The sequence below is a fragment of the Mytilus edulis genome, chromosome 9, assembly GCF_963676685.1.
Source record: "Mytilus edulis chromosome 9, xbMytEdul2.2, whole genome shotgun sequence".
Taxonomy (NCBI): domain Eukaryota; kingdom Metazoa; phylum Mollusca; class Bivalvia; order Mytilida; family Mytilidae; genus Mytilus; species Mytilus edulis.
This window is the reverse complement of record NC_092352.1, coordinates 67,766,769-67,786,050: the sequence shown is the minus strand read 5'-3', so window position 1 is coordinate 67,786,050 and position 19,282 is coordinate 67,766,769. Positions and strand designations below refer to the sequence as shown.

The 19,282-nt window shown below is 30.7% G+C and overlaps 2 protein-coding genes across 2 annotated transcripts in view; both read left to right on the top strand.

Annotated features, from left to right (window-relative positions):
- Positions 1–19,282, top strand: part of LOC139490119 (cadherin-23-like) — a 145,432-nt gene that overhangs the window by 35,840 nt on the left and 90,310 nt on the right. The window lies entirely within an intron of this gene.
- On the top strand, positions 392–18,046 carry LOC139489352 (protocadherin gamma-A11-like). Its single transcript, XM_071275661.1, has 14 exons — positions 392–508; positions 4,614–4,678; positions 5,372–5,446; positions 5,722–5,891; positions 6,374–6,427; positions 7,014–7,103; positions 7,832–7,918; positions 9,242–9,253; positions 10,193–10,309; positions 10,797–10,925; positions 15,057–15,135; positions 15,789–15,916; positions 17,376–17,576; positions 17,834–18,046. Exons 2-14 carry the CDS (start codon positions 4,618–4,620, stop codon positions 18,017–18,019), a joined length of 1,389 nt encoding a protein of 462 aa, XP_071131762.1. The 5' UTR covers positions 392–508; positions 4,614–4,617; the 3' UTR covers positions 18,020–18,046.

Genomic DNA, 19,282 nt, shown 5'->3' with positions numbered 1-19,282 from the left:
CATTTTTTGTTTTCAAAAATGACATGTATTACAATATATATAATAAGTAATTTCATATGGCTGTAAAAACGTTGACCGTGCGCACATTTTTAAAATGAAGCGCTTGTGTTGGTCAACATGTTCAACACTTTTACATCCCAATGAATTTACAAAAAGATGCATTCAATTTTTTAAGTACATGTTATTTTTAAAAATGAATTATTTTATAATCTCATCCCGTCGGTTATTTTCCCCCGATATTAATATTAACTTAATCTGTGAATTTATTTTCCTTGATAGGTGATTTAATATTAAATCTTATAACAGTTACCTTTTAAAATGTGTCATATAAAATAAATAAGTGCATTTTCATAAAATGTGCTCTCTCATGAATTATTACAAATCGATTGAACCCTTTATCCATTATCGAACACGTGGTTAGATAACAGACAAAATACGGATAAGATCAATTAATATTACAGGTGACACGCCTGAAAATTCATATGTGCACGTAAAACGAAAATTGAAGGTAAATATACAAATTATCTATCATTATTAAGAGTTTTACATATATCTTGTAATTACGAAAAAAGGTGCTACTTTAGACTTTATTTTACTTTGCTTATGCTTATTGTAATCAACAACATTGTCAATTGCTTCCGGTTTGTGTCGGTTATCAACAATGTTATGAACAAACATTCCGATTAGTTTAATCTTTATAGATTGTTCCTGATCAAATACTTGTCATTCTATCTTTTGTCTTAAGCCAACTGAAAAATCCTTCAAAATTTAAGATGTAGCACAGATTGATACAAAACCTTTATTTGTAACCAATTATTTTCCTCCTTTTAAAAACTAGTATGATTCCATAGTTATATAGAATTCACATTCAAGCAAATTTGTATGTATCAAAATTAGTAAAGTTTCTTAATATTTTCAGAAAATGTAGAATATTCCAAATTGAACTTATTATGATGGAATAAAAAGCATTTAAATATTGAAACATTGAATTATCACAATTCCATTTAGGGTTGTATATTTGATTCGTACGTTTTTTAACATCCATATTTTAAAAAAAAAACTATTTGATATTTTATGTTAAACATAATCATGTTTTGTCCTGAATCAAAACATACTTTACCAAAACATTATTACACACAGGCAATTTTGCTGACGTGAATTTCACATGAATCTCGTATGAAATTCACATGAAATTCATCTCAATTCGATCTTATACGTGAAACTTGCGTGAAAATGTCCACGTGAATTGACTCGGCATTCACATGAATACTCGGCATTTACATGAATCTTGAATGACATTTTCTTGATTTTGATTAAACTTTAAAATCTAGACATTATTCAAATAACTTTATTTGATAATTCACGTAAAAATGATTCATGTGATTTTTACATGAGATTCAAATGTGTACCTGGATTCCAATGAGTGAAATTTCCCTATGTACTGTGCATTGTGTTTTGCAATTTCTGTTATTATTTTTATGTTTAATGTAATGCTAATGTTTAGTTGTTACATAATTTTGTTGTTATATAAAATTATTAATCAAGAATTAATTGAGTAAACGTTTGAATGTTGTCCAACTATGTTGTACATTGTTTTGCCGGTGTGATTGTTTTTGTTTGTATTTCTCCCTTGCTGGCTGGTAGGTTTGATGCTTATTTACTTGATTACTGGATGCTTAGTCAATACAAAAGCTTATCTATCCCCCAGTGAAGTGAAGATATAAAATCTATTCACTACAACTACTTCCTGAACGTTTGAAAAATCCCGTTTATCGAGTCGACTTCTGTCTAAAAGTATAGATAATCGGCGCTTACAATAGTCTTCTTGTACGGATACATAGTTACGTTACACATGTAATTAATGCTTTGTTAATATGTTGCTTATAAAAAAGAAGATGTGGTATGATTGCCAATGAGACAACTATCCACAAAAGACCAAAATGACACAGACATTAACAACTATACGGCCTTCAACAATGACCAAAGCCCATACCCCATAGTCATCTATAAAAGGCCCCGATAAGACAATGTAAAACAATTCAAACGTGAAAACTAACGGCCTTAGTATTTTTACGCTATTTTACTTTATAATAACTGTTCAGTGACCATCTAGACAGTCATTAGTCATAGTTACATGTATATTAAAAAAACGCACCTATTTGAAGTACTATTGATTGGTTGGTGTTTGCTTTACTAAAAAATAGTGTTGTCATAAAGTTGTATGTAAAATCTACAAAATGTAATATCCTCTATGGTGATTTATTGTATAGTAAGATATTGAAACCATTACAAATCTATGTAATATAATGGGTATCCTTAGTGTGTGACAGTCTTAGTTTTATTGTATAGCGAATATGAAAGTACATACGGGTACTTGGATACAGTGGAATGTATCGTTGTTATGACATACTTGATTAACGTTAAAATGTTATAAATCAAGAATAAGGTAGAACATATAATAGTTATTAGGTGAAGACATAGAGAAAACATGTATATATATACTATACAGGCCATGTTTCATAACCAAAGACTACGAATTGTTTTAATAAATAATTGTTTTGTTAAAATATGTTTATGAAGCTCCTGGGATTGTTGAGACCTTACAGAAAAATAATCAAACAAACAATAATTTATACCAATAAACTTGGTTCAAAATCTGGAAGACAAAAGAAAGGTTCATTCTTAGCCAAATCTTTATGTATGGGATGTGTCCACTGGACAGTACAAAGCTTCGTTCTTATAAAGCAAAATAATTATAAAGAGAACATTAGAGCTTACATGTATAACATTGCAATTCACAAACAATCAATTTTCCTTTTTCATATGCATCGTGTGACTGCAGCACAAATATATTGATTAAATACATAAAAAAAAGATGTGGTATAACTGTCAACGAGACAACTCTCCAGAAGAGACCAAAATGACAAAGAAGTTGTGTTGACTAACTTTTTGGTCAATTTTTTTTTATGTTAATATGTTTATTTGCCCTTGTTTTTTCAAATGCTAAATATATAAAATGCAAACCACTCTTTTCGGTGTCACTGTCAATAATCCGTATTTACAAGTATACATGTAGATAAACGTCCGTAAAGTCAAACAACTGTAAATTATGCATGAAGTATTTGAAGGGGATACAATGTACTAAAAGTACGTGTGAAACTACTATTATAGATATTTAGACCCTTCTTTATTTGTCAATGAACAACTTAATATCTCGACCTTAAGTACCCGGTCTTTTAGTATCGACCATTTATTGTTTTAAAAATACAAGGCACAGTAGTTTAATCGAGGCTCCTGAAACGTGTCATTTTTATGACACACTTAAAGAAATTTATATAGAGTTGTAATGTTATAAATCCGAATGAGAACAAATATGAAGTGAATTCACGTAACCAAAGTACATTTTAAAAATGTTTTAACCTTTCCACAGGTGAATGTGTCTGTTCTTTTAAGTCAGACACTCGTTAGGATGTATTCTTTTACTATTATTAATATTGTTTAGTTCAATTAGTTTCAACATATTTATTTATAGTGGATTTGGAAACAAGTTTTGCAACTTATATTAATCCCTTTCCACTTTCGGGTGCGAGTGCTGCATTGTAGCGGCAATAGCCTGCTCTTTTTTCGAAATCTACAAGGGTGTCTTTAACGTGCAAGAGATATGGCTCTCTCTTAACACGGGTCAGCAATTTGTCGTCTTTCCGACGAACTATCATCGTTTCCTCAAGACCATACTCGCAAATAGTTTCAAGGGATAGCCGAAAATTCAGTTTCTGAATTTTTCATCCCGGAACGGGAATCAAACCAGGAACCTTTGCGGTAGTAGTCCGATACACTTACCACTACACCACGGCTAATATTGTGTTTTGCACTAAGCGAGTTGATGGCAAAGATCTTCTTGTCCCTTACAAATTACATGTATTTCAAATTTGATGTAGAAATGTAACCATTGTCTATTGTGAAAGAAAGTTCTTTTAGTTATTTCAGTATTTCTGAAAAGCATCTCATCGTCTCACATTCAATCATTTGTTGTTATGAATTATGAATTATGGTTTTATATATTTTATCATACATTGAAACACAAGTTTCATGGACCAAAAGATTATTAACTAATTTTAGTTAGGTTAAATTTTCCATAACCATAATTATGTTGTCTAATTTTTAAAGTAGCTTCTAATATTATTGGTAGAACAATTTGCTTCCGATCACAGGCACTTGTCATTATATTAAGGTATATTGGAGAGAAAAAACTTCTGAGACAAGTGCCGATCTTGAAATTCATCCATCAAATAGTAAGCAATTAATCACCGATACGAATGTTTTATCATTAAATGGAGATTAATGAAGGACAGTGATGAGGAAACAGCAACCTAACAACACAATCATATATATATATATATATATATATATATATATACTGTAGAATTTAAAGTTTGACAATGGTTAAGTATTTGTCTTTCATTGCAGACCATGTATAAGCATGGACATGTCAGTTTAGTTTTATTTTCTGTTAAATAACAACCTTTTATAGTTAATAATTATTGGTTTTTTATTTATTTAAACGCAGATCTGATATACTAGTTTAACATTAATCAATATGAGTTTGATTTTAGGGACATGGAACTTATTTTGAAGTTGGGAATCGTGTGCACATTGTTAATATCATTGTCCCAAAAAGGTGAGTAATTGTTCCAACCACTTTATAAGCAGTTTCATGCTGAGCACTCGTCAACAGCAACTCCTACCACGGTTACTAACTATTGGAAGGGGGATAAGCCATCCGCTTAGATGTGAGCTTTAATAGTTATCCCATAAGGATACGGTGTGACAGTGTAAGATCATCCCGATGGCCGGATAGAAATTGTGTTTCTATCATGCAAAATATACAAATAAATCGATAATAAGATTTTATCACATTCGTATTGTACAAATTATATTCATATTATAAAATTGAGAATGGAAATGGGGAATGTGTCAAAGAGACAACAACTCGACCATAGAAAAAACAACAGCAGAAGGTCACCAACAGGTCTTCAATGTAGCGAGAAAATCCCGCACCCGGAGGAGTCCTTCAGCTGGCCCCTAAACAAATATATACTAGTTCAGTGATAATAAACGCCATGCTTATTTCCAAATTGTACACAAGAAACTAAAATTTAAATAAAACAATACTAACAAAGGCCAGAGGCTCCTGACTTGGGACAGGCGCAAAAATGAACACTTTTTGAACTCGTTTGCTGCATTCACTTGATAAACATTTGATAAGCAGTATCTATATTTTTTCTAGAGAGTACATGTACAATCATTGAAATTATTATTGCCCTAACTTACAGAAGAGATGGTTAACTCTGTTGAAATTAATGTTTTGTAGGATTGTCGCAGAAATATCCACCACGATTTGATCCATTTCCTTCTAATTCTCTCCAACATAAAGAAGGCTGTTCAAGTAAGTGATTTATTTCTTAAACTCGTCAAAGATGCAATAATGTTAAAATTTTATCACGCGCACTATTTTAAATAATAATGGCGACAGACAAAACGAAGAAAACAACTTACAACTCAAGTTTATACTGTATGTATATTGGATCACATTGTTCAACTCTGTAAATTTGTTTTTATACTTGTCTGGGTTTTTTTCTTCAAAATAAATAAAATGATAAAAGGAACCAGTTGCAAGATACTTTGGTCATACATGAATGGTACAATCTATATATATTTTAGATAGAACTCTGGTCACTGTAACAGCCCGTGGTAGTAATGGTGTCATAAAAATTACGGCTTATGACGCTGCTACACGTGATAAAGTTAATATTGTAGAAACAGGACATACCACATCAGGTGGCTTCAGTACAACAGTGCAAATTAAACAGAAGGCCTGTATGGACAGAGAGGTAAATGTTCACTATCATCAATTATGATTAACAAAAGAAAGGCAAATGTCCAGAATCTTGTGATTTGAAGCTGAACGACTCAACATTTTGAAACACGATACATTACTACAACAAAAATTATATACAGAACAAAAAGTTTTTGAGGAAACAATCATGCTGTGAACATTATGACTTTTTTGTTGGAAGACATCAAATTGTGGTGTACATCTTTTTTAATCTACAGTGATATGCTATGTTTCCTATTGTAAAATAAAAATGCTAAAACAGTACTTGCCGAATAAGGAGATGAATACTGTATATAAGACATTATCAATGTTATCGGCCTAAAGGAAAAAAGAAGGTTTGGGTAAATGTCCAATCCTCTTTATGTCACACAATTCTTCTAAAATTTGACCAATTTTGAATAAAGAAAGACCCTTTTTACCTGTCAATTAAACTAAACATTATCTTTGCTTAATCTTTTTTCCTTTTTTAAATTTAAGACAGAACCTACATGGTATTTACAGTTGTTGGCTGAGGATACATCAAAATTAAAGGTATGCTTTGTATACTTTGAACTTTGAGGACACATTGCTTATTTTTGTAAATCCATTTTCCTGTTAATAAGTTGTTTGTTTTCATCCATTCTCGTAATATTAAAACAAAAACACTTTTCAGTTTTATCAATAAAAGATTTCAAAATGGAATGTTTGAATAAAGTACAAGGTGATGAATAAACTCGGAACCCGAGATGGGTCAGAGAAGTAATTTCTTCGTTTCGTTATGTAAATGCATTTTGTAGGACACATGAAAGAAAACAAGGCACACAGCAATGAAAAAAATCATTTTAAAAGAGATTTCAAAGAACTGCCTAAAACATCTTGTTAAATCCCATGAATTTGTGTGTTTATGCCTGATATATCAACATCCATATATAGTGACGTATGTTTCTCTATTTCCTAAGGCTTGCCTCATATTAAAAAAAGTAAAATCACAAATATACTGAACTCAGAGGAAAATCAAATCGAATATACAGTATAGACAGTATACGTCCGTCCGTCGAAGCATTTAAATCAACTGAAACAAACAGACATGTATTTGCTGTTGTATTATATCTTTCTGTTCTATAATTAAATTTTTCAGACCATTGGAATATTGGAATTGTATATTCTAGATGTAAACGATGAAAAACCTTCATTTTCATCAAAACTCTTCCAGGAAACTGTACTTGAGGTATTATATATGCTTGACTATAATCTGTTTTATCTTATTGATATACTGTTAATGACAATTTAGACAATACCTTATTGAAAAGGATAACATAAAAGAGACCATACGAGTGTTGTCATTTGCATATTTGTATTTTATTTCCAGGAATAGATGAAACTGTTTCGTGCATATTAATGTTCGATGTCTGCATCTTTCATGTTTTCGCGATGTTTCATAAAATGCTTATAATACATTACTAATGTGTTAATAAGAAACATTGTTTATGTTAATAAAAGAACAAGGATGCATTTGTCTGCAAGAAAATTTCTAATCAAAGCTACAGATGACACTCGGTTGCTCGGATCCGTAATTCTTTTTTTTTAAAGTGATAGATATCAGTAAAGATAACAAAACCGAACAAAACTTTTCAATTTATATAAATTATTAATAAAATTAATGCTTTAAATGCAGCATTCAAAGTAACATAAACCTTAAAATGGAAAAAGTTTTTATATTGATATTTTTAAGGGGAATATTTATTATCCTTAAGAATATTAATTTAACACAATAAACAAAAATTAATTTTCTGAATTAATGTAACCATTTCATGTATATATAATAATGCATACCAATAATAGAAAATTTCTTATTTTAGTATTTATTCTTATTGAATCAACTACGTTTTCGTCCTTTCTATTAATCCTTTTTGTACAAGAACATGAAAATGTATCTTATAAGAATTTCTTTGGTAGAACGCAAAGACATCTACAAAGGTGATAAAAGTTACAGCTACAGATCCTGACAACGGTATAGGTGGCGTGGTAAAATATTCACTTGTAGTAAGTTAATATCTATTATCAATTTGGTTCATTGCTACTGATCTTTTTTACCTTCTTGAGCACACGAAAACGCCATCACAACCCCCAGAAAAGTAGAGTGTACTCGATATGTGCATAGGTTCATTAATTAGAGGCAGCAGAAGCTTATCGTATTCAAATCTATAATTCAATCAATAAATACAAGTCAAGATAAAAACAAAACATAAGATAACCACTGGGAAATGATAGAAGATTGTGCATCTAACTGGATAAGCGTTCTGCTTTTCGTAAATTGTCGTTTAGTATCCACAGCACAGTCTAGTCTATATTTTGTATTAGCTACTTCATTGATCGATACAATGCACAAAAGCATGTGACAGTGAGTTTCACTGCAAAAAAGAAGATGTAGCATGATTGGCAACGAGACAATCATTGCACCAGAGTTAAAAAGAAGTTGATATAAGAAATTATACAATTTTGTCAACTTACCTGAAACTTACCAAATGTAAGATAAAATGCGGATTTAGTTTTTAAGGTTTACCTTCTTTTTTTTAGATTTTTAAGGCTTTTTATATCATGGAGGTTTGCTTTGCATGTGTTTTTGGTTTTTAATGCTATCGACGAAATACAAAGTTTCTGTTACATGACACAAAAATGTCAAATAGAATGAAATTGTAAAGTTCTATTTGGAAACAGAGACAAAAATGGTACCAAATCTAATAATTTACTTATTTCTTATATTTCATTGATAAATAGATTATTTTGTTTTGATTAATACTCTTATTTAAAAATATATATATTAACTTTAGATGTGCATTCATACAAGGGATCGATGATCCTTAAAGGGTATATAATTCTTTCTGCCATATATTTAAAATTCGTTTGAAAACAATCCTCGGTAATAAAACTATGAGCACCACCAAACTAATAAATAAATACTATGTTTACACTTTTTTGTATACTTCGTGTACATGGTTATCTTTTATTTAAACTATGGTTCACTTGTTTAACTGAATCTAAAAAATTCTAAAACACCTTGTATTATCGATTAGGTTTGGTAGAAATCTAAAAAAAAACTTGTTTAAACCCTCCGCATTGGTTTTGCCTGTCCCAAGTCAGGAGCCTCTGGCCTCGTTGGTCTGGTAAGATTTTTAATTTTAGTTTCTTCTGTATAATTCGGAGTTTAGTATGACGTCCATTATCACTGAACTAGTAACATATTTGTTTAGGGGCCAGCTGAAGGACTCGACCGGGTGTGGATGTTTCTCGATGTATTGAATACCCATTGTTTCTAAAACACTTTGTATAAATAGCCGTGAATAACGTTTATACTTTTAATTTCAGCCGGAAGGTCAAGTAAGTGTTACTAAAATCGCAAAATTTAAGGATTCACATTTTAACCTTATAATATATATTAAAAGTATTTTACTTTGTAAGTCTTTTTATGAACGTTACACTTTTTTCCAATGCCATTAATTAATGTTCATAACCAGGACTTATTTTACTTGACCAAATACGCCTTCTGGCAATATTTCAGTGATACTCAAGGCTAAAATATTTGAACGTTGTAAATTAATTGGACAGCTGATAAAACCACCTAGGAAAATTGTCAATCCAAAGGCTGTAGAGGAATCAGAATTTTGCATGAGGGAGACGTTTTCCTTATTTAACATATTTTTCATAACAGCAAATCAAAAAAACACAATATACGTACGGAGATTAACAATATATCATTAACTTTTATTGATTCAGTAGTAGTTATGCTTAACGCTAAGTGGTAATTTGTCCATCATTGTTCATAACGAGAATCAGTTTTTTTGGACTGCCACTGGACATGAGGGTGTATAGTAGTGACAGAAAGTATTTGCAACATACCATCTACTTAAGTCCAGTGATGACCATACTGCCAAACGAAAATCAAGGAAATTACAAGTTGTTTGTATAAATCATGTGATGTTTAGGGATTGCGAGTTGCATTTACATATAGATTAAACACCAGTTTGCTTCAACAATTCTAACGATTTTTTTTAATAGTTTATTTGACATAGCTGCACCCTTGATTGTTCTTCGTCATTATATGTTAACAGCACTACTCTATATATTCATGCACATTATGATCGCCATCGTGTATAGGTTTTTTTTTTGTTTTTTTTTTGTATTTGATATTTAACAATATATCGTGTTCAACAACAGAAAATTCTAAACAATAAGGTTTAGAATGATGAAATAATCGTATGTGATACTATTTGTATTCATCACTGAGATTTCCTGAAGTTTTTTTATGTATTTTATCAGTCAGCTGCCTTATATGGGAACGCCTTTGTTATTGATCCTACAACAGGTAGCATAATAGTAAATGGACTTTTAGACTATTCAAAACTGAGTTTCTACCAGTACCTCATATTTGGAACTGTAAGTATTGCCCAAAGTTGATAGTTTGAACTTTCTGTAACACATTAGTTGTGTATTATATAGAATTCAAAACAACTGAAATAAGGATGCCAGGAAATCGACCAAAACAAGTTAATGTACTTTTAATGTTACAGTCATTGACATAGCCGTTTTGTGGAGAAAAAATGTGCAAAAAAGGAGTTTGATAAAACACACCTGCAACCACCGTTTCATAAATAATTGGTTAAGTTATTACTATGAAATGCTATTTATACGTTCGAATCTTGATACCTTATCAGCATTTTTGAGATGTTTGAGATATATATCTGATTTCTTCAGCTACTATCATTCAAAAACGCAATAAATTACATCATTACCAATCTTGTTTCTTTCCTATTGAATTTTTTTTTTAAATTTCATGAGTTGATTATTCAGAAAAACTTATCACACATTTTTTATTCTGAAGCATATCCATATTATTTAATCTTTTATAAATGTTACATTTTAGGATGGTGGTAACTTAACAGGAAATGCAACATTGATAATTAAAATAAAAGACATTCAGAACAAACCCCCATACTTTACCGGTCAACCGTTTAACACTGAAATTCCAGAGGATTTTACTGTTGGTTCTGTCGTAAGTAACGTAATTAAGAAGATATTAGATAGTTGTTAGTGGTAACTTAAACATGACGTGTATGCTCTCCTTCTCCATATGGCAAATTGTACGATTTTGTGCTAAATTTCCTCGGTAGTTCAAGCAAAATAAAAATAGCACAATATATAAATTTCATGCGTCCGACGCTTTTGTCTGGGTACATAATCTATCTTTTTGGGGAGTCATATATAGGAGAAATTAAAACAATTACAACTTATCGTCACAAAAAAAGTTACTGACACAATACTTTATTTTGTATTGATCTACTTCATGGCTAATAACATTTTTTTAAGAATCTAAAGCAACTCCCTTATGACGTCACGAGCAAATGACATTGAGGCATGGTAAATGTTCAAATGTTTTTGAAACCTTTTCGTAAGCGTGTGTTATTATTGATTATGACTATCAAATAAGTATCAACTGTCTGTGTAAAATACAAAAAAAAAACTCAATACACTTCTGAACCACACCTGCAAATCACAACAACTGAACAACAGGCTCCCATTTAGTACACAGTTGCATAGAAATGCAGCGGGTATAAAGGTTTCGTCTTCTTGTTTAATAATAGATGTACAGTTATATATCTAGATTTGCTCTTGATATATTCACAAATTAGCGAAATTAAAATTGAATACTTTACAAACGTGACATTTTAAATTTCCTTTTTGCCAATTCAACATTAGTAGTGAACATTCAATTCGGACGTATAACGTTAAAATACGACAATGTTATGTTAAGCCTGTACACGTTTACATAAAATACTCTTCAGGGATCCCTTAAGGGTGATTATACAACAGCAATGTTGTCACTTAAAAGTCTTCTGACTGCCAGGAAAAATCCATACCAAATTTTGCTTTAATTTGAATAGGAGATGGTTACAATTTACGAAGTCCGGCCAGAAAGGAGACATAAATATGATGCCTCTTATAGAGATGTGCATAGAGACAAACATTTCCCGATCTTCATCCTAGACGGTCTATTTCAGAACCGTTTTATTGCGGTTATTGTTAATATGTTCTCGGCCTCAATCAAGAATCAATCAATTATTGAAAGGGATGTCCTAATTGAACAAAACTTTTTACTGAAGATTTAACACATTTCAGGTCACCGCCATCAATTAATTATGCAATAACATGCCTCATTTTATGATGTCATTATACATATTGCTGTTTTATGTCTTGAATTAGTTGTCTTACTGAAAATTTACCTACGAGTATTACAACCTTGTACTTATTGTAACATGTTACAGTGAGTTGCTTGTAGGTGTTATGGTAAAATTTTACCTATAGCTCAACCTGTTTTTAAAATTGTCAACACAATAGGGACATTTAAATTGACCAGTTGGTATTGTTAGATTTAAATCTACCTTGATGCTACCTGTAAAAAAAATTTATTCACCTAACCAAAAGTTTCAGCATGCTTTTTTCCTGAACTTTTTTTTACCTAGGATTATTCTATTGAGAAATTTTTATTTTACTGTCATTCAAAATCTTATGAGTGATCAAGCCAAATAAGAATGACTATATCATATATTTTATTTTCTTGCAGTTACATGTAATTTAAAATTGCATGACCTAAAATGCACTACATTTCATCTAAATGTTTGCATAGCCACTACTAGCAGTGTTTAATACCCTAAATAATCCAGTCGTAATATTTCACTCACTTTAATGAAACCTCAAAATCATATTTGAATAAACAATTTCATTAATTTATTTACACTAATATTTGACATCTCATCCAGAATTCCAATGATTTTAAATAATTCCCAATTTTATTCATTTTTCACTACTTCACTAGATTTTTTTCTAAATCCATAGTATAAATTCTGATTAACTTCCAATTTTATACATCCTAGTTTAACAGGTGCAGAATCTATACATAATTCAGAATCATTTCCATTACTATATTCCAAATAGTTATCCTCACTTATATTTTGTAATATTTTATTCATATTTTTACTATATATCACCTGATTTTAATATATCTACAGTAAACATTTTATTTCATTTCCTATAATAAATTTCCAAATCAAACAATATTTGATTCAGAATTTTATGATGACTATTTCCAATTTCACATTCACTTAAAACATTTCCTCATGTTAGGAATATTTTAGAATATTTTACTTTCATTTTTCACTTTATCACTAGATTAGACTATATCCACTGCATTACTTCAACATTTTATTTCATTTCCTATAATTATTTCCAAATCAAACAATATTTGATTCAGAATTTTATAATGACTATTTACAATTTCACATTCACTTTTAAAAAAACATTTCCTCACGTTAGGAATATTTTAGAATATTTTACTTTTATTTTTCACTTTATCACTAGATTAGACTATATCCACTGCATTACTTTAACATTTTATTTCATTTCCAAGATCCCATTTAAATAGGGAATCATCTTAAATTTGTAATAGATCCCAAAATTAATAATGAATATTTCAAAAATCACATTTAAAGCCACAGAAACATGTTGGATGAACTCACACTATATCAATTTTTAATAGAATAATCCTAGGTAAGAAAATCTTCAGGAAAAAAGCATGCTGAAACTTTGGGTTAGGTGAATAAAAATCTGTACAGGTAGAATCAAGGTATATTTAAATCTAACAATACCAACTGGTCAATTTAAATGTCCCTATTGTGTTGACAATTTTAAAAACAGGTTGAGCTATAGGTAAAATTTTACCATAACACCTACAAGCAACTCACTGTAGGAATAGTTCCGTTTGATTTCTTGTATGAACACAGATGAACGAATTTAAACAAGAATCTATGACAAACTTCATGATAAAAAAAAATATAACGTCAATTTCGAATTTTCAGCAGTAATTTACCATCATAAAGCCTTTATACGAGAATGACAAAATCGACACTACATAAGTTACCGTTACGAATTGGATGAACGAAATGGTGAAAACAGGGAGCCCGCCCCTCGTTTTTTGGAAAATTTAATTGGTTTATTATTTACAATATGTAGGGAATCATTGAAGTATGCCTTGTTAGCGGAGTCAGACACCTCCCCACCCCAACCCCCATATAAAAATTTCTGGAACCACCACTGATGATAAGTGGTGTCTGAATTTAAGAGCGTCATGCTTTGTGCGTCTTAGATCTTAAGATACCAATATAGTCGTCTCATTTGAATTTATCTTTGTGCTCTTTTCCTTATTGTGATTTGGCTTGGCGGTTGATTCATGCGTATCAGTAGATAGTTATCAAAGGTACCAGGATTATAATTTAGTACGCCAGACGCGCGTTTCGTCTACATAAGACTCATCAGTGACGCTCAAATCAAAATATTTATAAATCCAAACAAGTATAAAGTTGAAGAGCATTGAGGATCCAAAATTCCAAAAAGTTGTGCCAAATACTGCTAAGGTAATTTATACCTGGGATAAGAAAATCCTTAGTTTTTTCGAAAATTCAAAGTTTTGTAAACGGAAAATTTATAAAAATGACCACATTATTGATATTCATGTCAACACAAAAGTGTTGACTACTGGGCTGGTGATACCCTCGGGGACGAAACGTCCACCAGCAGTGGCATCGACCCAGTGGTGTAAATAGTTATCAAAGGTACCAGGATTATAATTTAGTACGCCAGACGCGCGTTTCGTCTACAGAAACTTAACCTGTCGATGCACCCTTTTGTAGATTCTCCAGTTTTCTTTAGAGTCCCTCCAAATCCCTCAGGTATCTTGATTTGCATCTTCTATTGATTTTCGGAATTTCAATATCGGTAAAATACTGTTGCCTTATATATATACTGTTTGGATTTATATCATATTTTACCAAATTTAATTTGAAAAGAAGTTTTTTTTATTCGATTGTCACTGGTGAGTCTTTTGTTAAGGAAACGCGCGTCTGGCGCATATACAAAGTTTAAATCCTGGTATTTATGATGAGTCGATATACATACCTATTTGGTCGCCTTAATTTAAAAACGCGAAGAACCAGTAATCCTTACCTTTCATATTGCCAGACTTTACCTGTTCAAGTAAAACATTTCGTCTTTTGTAATTTATACCTTTATGCACATTCTAACTTATTGACCACATATTTTCATTTTTTTCAATTTTCATTGTATTTTGCAGGTTCCCTTTACATACCCTATCCGAGCCGATGATGGTGATACCGGTGTCCCACATGCTATAGAATATAAATTTACACCAGGTATATTGTAGAAAGTTTTAAGATATCCATTATTCAAACACTGAATCTACAAATTAAATGGAATAAAAAAAGGTTTAAATAGATCATCATAATTTACTCACTGTTCAATTACACCTAAGATCCATAGACATTTTTCATGACAAAAAAGGACAAGAACAAAGATTTTTTTCAGATACTATTATTAATGAGTTATTGTAAGAACGGGTCATTTTTATGATATATGTGAATCAGTTACATGTATAGAAATCGTAAATTTAAGATGGACACTGAACAGACGACAGAGAATATATGATTCGTAAGTGTTCAGCATACATTAGGACCATAATACACATATCACATGTATAATAGTCAATTGTTCGACTATACCATGTCCATCCATTGTATATAGATATATGTAAAAAAAAAAAAAAAAAAAAAAAAAAAAAAAAATCAAAATTTGATGCTCTAGTTATGTTTTCTGAATGTATCACCTCCATTTAATTTGATATTAGAAATACAAAACAACCGTCATATATGAAAACCTGTTGTCGACCAAAAGCAAATAATGAAGAGTAAAATGTTCAATATGTTTGATGCGCGTGTCATAAAGCAATAACACAGTTTCTTAAGTTTCAAAACTAGTGTTTCTGTTATTCAAATGATCTTTTTCTTAGGGAAATGCAATGAATTCTTTGAAATCAAGTCAAATGGCACACATGGTATTGTGACAGTTAACAAAACATTAGACAGAGACAGAGGTGTGATACACGATGCTCGTGGCGTGTGTTCTATGACGCTGATGGTGAATATAACCGTCTTTTATTATGTTTTATTTTCAAAATAATCATTAAATTTCTAACTTGTGCATTTATTATTGTTTTGACCTTCTTCCTTTTATCCGCACCCGCTTGTTGATAACATTACCTTATAACATGGACAAAGTATCTCATTACGCCCATCTTATTAATTCACATAAATACTATCCCAAGAACAATTTAGAACTCGACATATAGTGCAGACACATGACCATTTTTTAAGGTCTTGTATTAATCTATAGAAGTCTTACCATTTTCTTTATCGATGCAGATCATCAATCAAGGACGCTGCGAGAACAAATATATAAATACACAAGATGAGATGAGAGTACAGGTTTTTGTTGTATAAGTGAATATTTTCTTACAAGCATAAACCTTTTCGAGGTTATTTTACTCCTCTCATGAAAAAAAAATCAACAGAACATTCTTACGATGTGAAAGTAATATTCATTCAACTGTAGTGATACGATTTATATGCAATTACATCATGTAAATGATGTTGTATTTAAATTATTGTTTAAGATAAATGCGTTTGAAGCTTGTGATTTATTTTTTTTGCTACATATTTATAAAGTGAAAAAGAGGGAAATCATGTGCATACAAAATATATAGCTGTTTCGATTCATCAATAGTCGGAATGTCTGCATTGTCGTTAGCATTTTTCTATTTCCATAAATGTGGTTTACCAATGTCTCTCATCTCAGTTTGCGAGTAAGGCCTTGTGTTGTAAACTTTCAATATAGAAATGTTGTCTTTCTGTGAATACAACGATTCATTGTGTTTTTGCAGGTTATAAGAATTAAGGATAAATATTTTTACGAAGTGGGTTATTCGTTGAAAAAAATCACAGTATAGCATGCTCTATCGTCGTTTGCTATTTAAGGAGGGAATTGATAACATGATAAGAAAAAAATCTTGTTGTTTCAATTTCATTTTACTATTTACATTAAAGTGTTCTTGTGAATTATTATTAATAGAATCTTAGCATAAACAAAACAAAATGTAAAGATCAAGTTTTCGGTGTTTGCTTGGAAGGAAATAATTGATGCTTGGTTTTCTCACTGTACATTTTAATGCATTTGTGATTATTTAACCAATAATGTTGGGTTTTTTTTGTGTTATAAATGTTGTCTTCTTTTGGATCAACCCAGTTTGTCGAATGTAACACATTGGCTGGAAAATTCAATTTCGTCAGTATAAATTAAAGCTGTCTGAATTATTTATATACTAGTACTGGTTACTTCATTCAAACTAATATATTGACAACACATATAATACTCACCTGTATTCATAACTATATATTCCAAATGACTGCGTTGTTGAATAATAATTCAAATATATGGTAAAGAAGTTCGTGTTAATGGCACTTATACTAATGTATTTCAATAACCTCAAACCTCTTGTTGCTATTATACTTGTAATTTGTATGGTTGTTTTTGTAAACAGGCAATAGAAAAGTTGAATTCAAATGAAACTAATCCTGGACCATCAAATTCAACAACACCAGTAGTAATCTCTATCGTAGATGTAGATGATAACCTACCAGAGTTTTCACAGTCCTTATACAATGCAACTGTTTTTGAAAACTTGGTGGGAGCACCTCTAACCATACTAGGTGACGGAATTAATGTTTCGGATGTAGATCAGGTATTGCTTTTAGTTTTCCCTGTTACATTTCCCTCAGCCTAATTAATTAATAACCAGACATAAATTGATTGACGTGCTTTCGTGCTTTTAAATACATTTGATGTGACCTGCAGTTAAAATAAATGTTCAAAAGCATAGTAAAAGTTGTTTAGATATCTATTGTTGAATTAAAGGTTCCGAAATAACATTGATGACATAACAATAAGGTTAAACTATCTAACATTTTTAATTCTGCAGTTTTTACGACTTTACAATAGGATGTTAATAGTCATCTTCACTTAGAACTCCGATATCATAATGGTAGTATAGTACAGGGAATAAAGCCAGTTCCAGACACGGTGCAAGGCAGTGGAAATGTTATGTTGTATCTACAAGACGATTTCTCATTTGATTTTGAAAAAGTACAAGAAGTATCGTTCATGGTAATGTACACTTACAGATAGATGACAAATACATTATCTTTTCTGTCAATTTTGAATCGGAACTATGATTAACCAACACGTTTCCGTCACTGTAAACATTAGATACTAGTAGGTCAGAAGAATACATTGAAGATACAAGTGATAAACGATAGCAAATTTCGCAAGACCCGCTTTTCGACATTATGTTTCCTTTAGGGACTCTTATATCTTACTTCCTTGTTAATTTGACTGACTTGTTGATACTATTTGTAATGCTGTTTTAATTTATTTTATATCAATATGGATCTTGTCTTTATACCAGCTTTGATTATTTGGAACATCTACTTATGTTCACTTCTTCGTACTATCAGAGACATATAATATGTCTCTGGTACTATGAACATCAAAATTATTCCATTTCTTCTTAAATATGTACAGTAAGTGTTATATCTACCTCTAAGTGTATATAGTTTTATTGTTGATATTCATCCCATATGTATCAAGTGTTAGATCTGGTTTCTTTATATCACAGAACTTTCGTGGTATTCTTAATTGGAAGATTTTATACACACAGACGAAGTAGTATACTTAACGACAAAATAAATATTCATTTACCTGTGTAGAAATGAAACCGTTTTTTTTTCAAAAAAGATAAATTTTTAAAAATTGTTAAATATTTCACAGTAGTATCTTACCATAGCTTTGTTTAAATTTCTTCATTTACTTTTGACTTTAAATATTTATCCCTTATAATTTTATTAACTATGTATTTGCATTCAGGTATCGCAGATCAAAGTTATTCGTTCATAGTTTGTTAATTTACGTTTTAATTGAGTTAAACCTTCCAATGATATTTCATCGTGTGTTTTTCTATGTTGTGATGTTATACTATTGTTTCAGAAAAAAAGGTAGGATGTAGGGTACCATTAAAACGTTTAATCCCGCTGCAAATGTTTGCACCTGTCCTAAGTCAGGATTCTGTACAGTAGTTGACGTTTGTTTATATTATTTATACGTGTTTCTCGATTCTCGTTTTTTATATAGATTAGACCGTTGGTTTACCCGTTTACACATTTGAATGGTTTTATACTAGTAATTTTGGGACCCTTTATAGCTTGTTAATCGGTGTGAGCCACGGCTCCGTGTTAAAGGCCGCACCTTCTAACTATAATGATTTACTTTTATAAATTGTTATTTGGATGGAGAGTTGTCTCATTGGCACTCATACCACATCTCTTGATACCTTGGTGATCTCTTTTTTTGATTTTTGATTGTTTTATTTGCTTGTTCGAAAGAGACAACAAT